General features: G+C 44.4%; 1 protein-coding gene across 1 annotated transcript; it reads left to right on the plus strand.

The window, feature by feature from the left end:
• Positions 1-4: 4 nt before the first annotated feature.
• On the plus strand, positions 5-2382 carry FAM46A (family with sequence similarity 46, member A; the record flags this gene model as incomplete). Its single annotated transcript, XM_008944568.1, has 2 exons — positions 5-145; positions 1206-2382. Coding segments are annotated over 2 exons (921 nt in total), but the record flags the coding sequence as incomplete, so codon positions are not given.
• Between the last annotated feature and the right edge of the window lie 1341 nt (positions 2383-3723).

The following is a 3723-nucleotide window of genomic DNA, read 5'->3' on the forward strand; positions in this document are numbered from 1 at the left end:
CTACAAGGACTTAGACCTCATCTTCTGCGCCGACCTCAAAGGGGAAGCCGAGTTTCAGACTGTGAAGGACGTGGTCTTGGACTGCCTCTTGGATTTCTTACCCGAGGGAGTGAACAAGGAGAAGATCACGCCGCTCACCCTCAAGGTAAACCTGCCCTATGGCCAGGCGTCCGGAGCGGGCAGGTGGAAGCGCCTGCCGGCGGGGAGCGGGACACCCTCCCCTTCGGGCACGGGCGGGTGCGCGGAGGGTCGCAGCTCCTTCCCACACCCCCGGCTCGCAGGGACCGTGCGGGATTTTTCTCACCCCGGACTTAAAAGCAAGGAGGAGTTTGCGGTAAAGCGGCCTGGCCGGGGCTCCTCGGGATGAATTAGTCTTTTCTCCCTGTCTCTCTCTATTGATTTGCTGAAGTGCTGACTTTCCGAAGAGGGGAGAGGAGGGGAGGGGGAGGCTGTGTGCGTGTACGGCGCGGCAGATCGCCCAGCTCGGCTCTGCGGCACCTTCGCCTGCCGGACCCGCTTCCCGGGGTGGCTGCGCGGAGCTTACACAAGGCGTTAATGTCTGCGAGTAGGAAACATCGGCTGCAAGGCGCGCTGTCCTCTGTGCCCCAGCGCAGAGGCGTATTCCCTCCTCTCCGAGACGCTTCGCTCGAGTTATTTAGGCTGAATGCCAAACGCCTTTCAGATTTTTTAGAGGGATTTTTTGGAATGTGGGGCAGATTTGTAGAACCTGCGCTGAAAGAACAGGATTGAGGGCAGTGAACGCTTGCTAAGTTTTTTGGGCTTTTTTTTTTTTTTTTTTTTTTTTTGTTGAGAAGAGGAGAAGGAAGTGGAAACGGATAAGGAAGATTTCTTATCTGATTGTAGTGGTGACCTTTTGTGTGTGGGTGCGAGGATATTTGGCATGTGTGCCATAGGCTTCATGTGTAGACGTATTTAGAAGTGATTGAAAGAAGCAGTGTTGCCAAATGCTTCCCTTGCACGACACAGTCCCGGCGAAACACCCTCCCTCCCCTGTCATCCCCTTGCAGTGACAGCACTCTGAGCTCTCACATTAAGCGTTTCTTCTCTGGTTTGTAGCTGCAGGCTCCAGGAAATCTTTTATGAAACGCAGGGACGGGGTTGAGGTGTGGGGGAACGTGAGCAAATGCAGGGGAGGGAAATTTCTTGCATCTGTGTCTTTGCTCATTTTGTCTTTCCAATTATAGGAGGCTTATGTGCAGAAAATGGTGAAAGTATGCAATGATTCAGACCGATGGAGCCTCATCTCCCTGTCCAACAACAGTGGCAAAAATGTGGAGCTGAAATTTGTGGACTCTCTGAGGCGGCAGTTTGAATTCAGTGTCGATTCCTTTCAAATCAAGCTGGACTCCCTGCTGCTTTTTTATGAGTGCTCAGAGAATCCAATGACTGAAACTTTTCACCCGACTATCATTGGTGAGAGCGTCTATGGTGATTTCCAGGAAGCCTTTGATCACCTCTGCAACAAGATAATTGCCACCAGAAACCCAGAAGAAATCAGAGGAGGTGGTCTTCTGAAGTACTGCAACCTTTTGGTAAGGGGCTTTAGGGCTGCCTCTGAAGCCGAGATTAAGTCCCTGCAGAGGTACATGTGTTCCAGGTTTTTCATTGACTTCTCAGACATTGGAGAACAGCAGAGAAAGCTGGAGTCCTACTTGCAGAACCACTTTGTGGGATTAGAGGACCGCAAGTATGACTATCTCATGACCCTTCACGGTGTGGTGAATGAGAGCACAGTGTGCCTGATGGGACATGAGAGGAGACAGACTCTGAATCTGATCACCATGCTGGCCATCCGGGTCCTAGCCGAACAAAATATCATCCCCAATGTGGCCAATGTCACCTGCTATTACCAGCCAGCCCCATACGTAGCAGATGCCAACTTCAGCAATTACTATATTGCCCAGGTTCAGACGGTGTTCCCTTGCCAGCAGCACACGTACTCCACTTGGCTGCCCTGTAACTAAGGACCAAAATTAGTAGACCCAGTGGGGAGAACTCTATCCAAGACGTAGGAAGGGGCGACGCGTCCCTTTGAAATGGGGTGTTTTGTGCAATGACGATCTGCTCTGGTTTTAAAGCTTGGGAAAAGCTTGTGGTTTTTCTAATAAATAATGGGAGCATGATCAAGAAAGAGCCCCAAAATAATTGGATCCTACCCCAGAGCACAAGAGGCCTGTCATTAGGAGCAACCAGCTTCCCCTGAAATAAGTGAGGGAGGAATGCTTGATGACAATATGGGTTGGCAATATCCGCTCCCATAGCTTTGGCATAGAGAAGGTGGGAAAGCCTTATTTTCTTTTACTTTTGTTCTTACTCTAGAATGGGATCTGCAAAAGGGAGAATATGAAAGAAAACAAAACACTCAAAAAAAAAGACAAAAAGAAAAAAATTCACAAAAAATAATTCTTTATATATTCAGGAATTAAAAGTTAGAGGCATAAAGCAGAGATAAACTGATTAAAAATGTATATTGGAATTACTGCATTTGGGGCTTGCAGCAAGTGCCGTCTATGGATTGACCGTGTAGAATGTATAGCTTGCTTGACTAGAATGCTTTACCAGAAACAGCTTGCTCCAAATGAACAGTAGTGGATTGGTACGGTTATGAAAACAGAAACACGTACGATGACAAAGTCCATTATTTCCAGCTGTGTGCATGCCTCACATTTTAAAAATGTGGGAGTGCAGGAAAGCCAGCTGTGGCAAACAGAACATACTCAAGGACCAAAGATTACACAAATAAGTTATCCAAGCAAAGAAGATACAGTAGAGTATATATATATATATATATTAAAAAAAAAAAAGAAAAGAAAGATGTTGCTATATTTGTACACACCAACAGGAATCAAAAGTGCCTGATGCCTTCATAAAATTTGAAGTGAGAAAAAAATATAGTTTTGTGGTTTAACCATGTATTTTGTTTTATCAGGGACACGAGGATTAAAAACAAAAAAGAACACTTAAGCTTGTGAATAAGTGGTGGAGGAAATGCCCTATTTTTTTTTCTTGGCAAATACCTGTATAGAGTTAATGTTATGTCGGTGTGCTATTATCCTAGGTACGTGTGTGTATGTGTGTATATATGTTGGTGTGTGTATATATGTACATGTTAGAGGTGTATATCTATATATACACACACAATATATATATTAATGTGGTCTAGGAAAATGTAGCAATTAAGGAATGTTTAAATAAAGTACTATGTGTGTTCCAGTTTGCAACAGGATGTCATAGGACAGTGGGCACCTTGCAGCGAATTTTTAACCCACACCTGAGAAATTCGGAGTAAATGAACCAGTCAGGATTAAGGTGGGATTCAGATAATGTCTTTGCTTGCAAAGGATTACAATAATTCAGTGGGTTGCTTGTGAGCCATACTAATTCCACAAATGGAGAAACATATGACTAGCTTATTTTTTTTTAACTCTTTTGTACTGTAATGCCATTTTGACATTTAACCCACTAATGTTGTGACTGCATACCTCCATGATGTGTAATTCAGTGGAACGTGGATCAAAGATAGGTTTATTTAAACCCCCTGACAGCTAAAGAATATTGTATTAGTTGGTGATTTGAACACTAATTGTTAATATTTAAAGGATTATTTTTAATAGAATGCATTATGCATTCCAGGACCACTAGAATTTAGCAAATGTGAAATGAACCCTTTTTAAGAGTGTTGCACGATTGCTTAAAATTATA

Source organism: Merops nubicus, unplaced genomic scaffold (genome assembly GCF_000691845.1).
Source record: "Merops nubicus isolate BGI_N331 unplaced genomic scaffold, ASM69184v1 scaffold43637, whole genome shotgun sequence".
Taxonomy (NCBI): domain Eukaryota; kingdom Metazoa; phylum Chordata; class Aves; order Coraciiformes; family Meropidae; genus Merops; species Merops nubicus.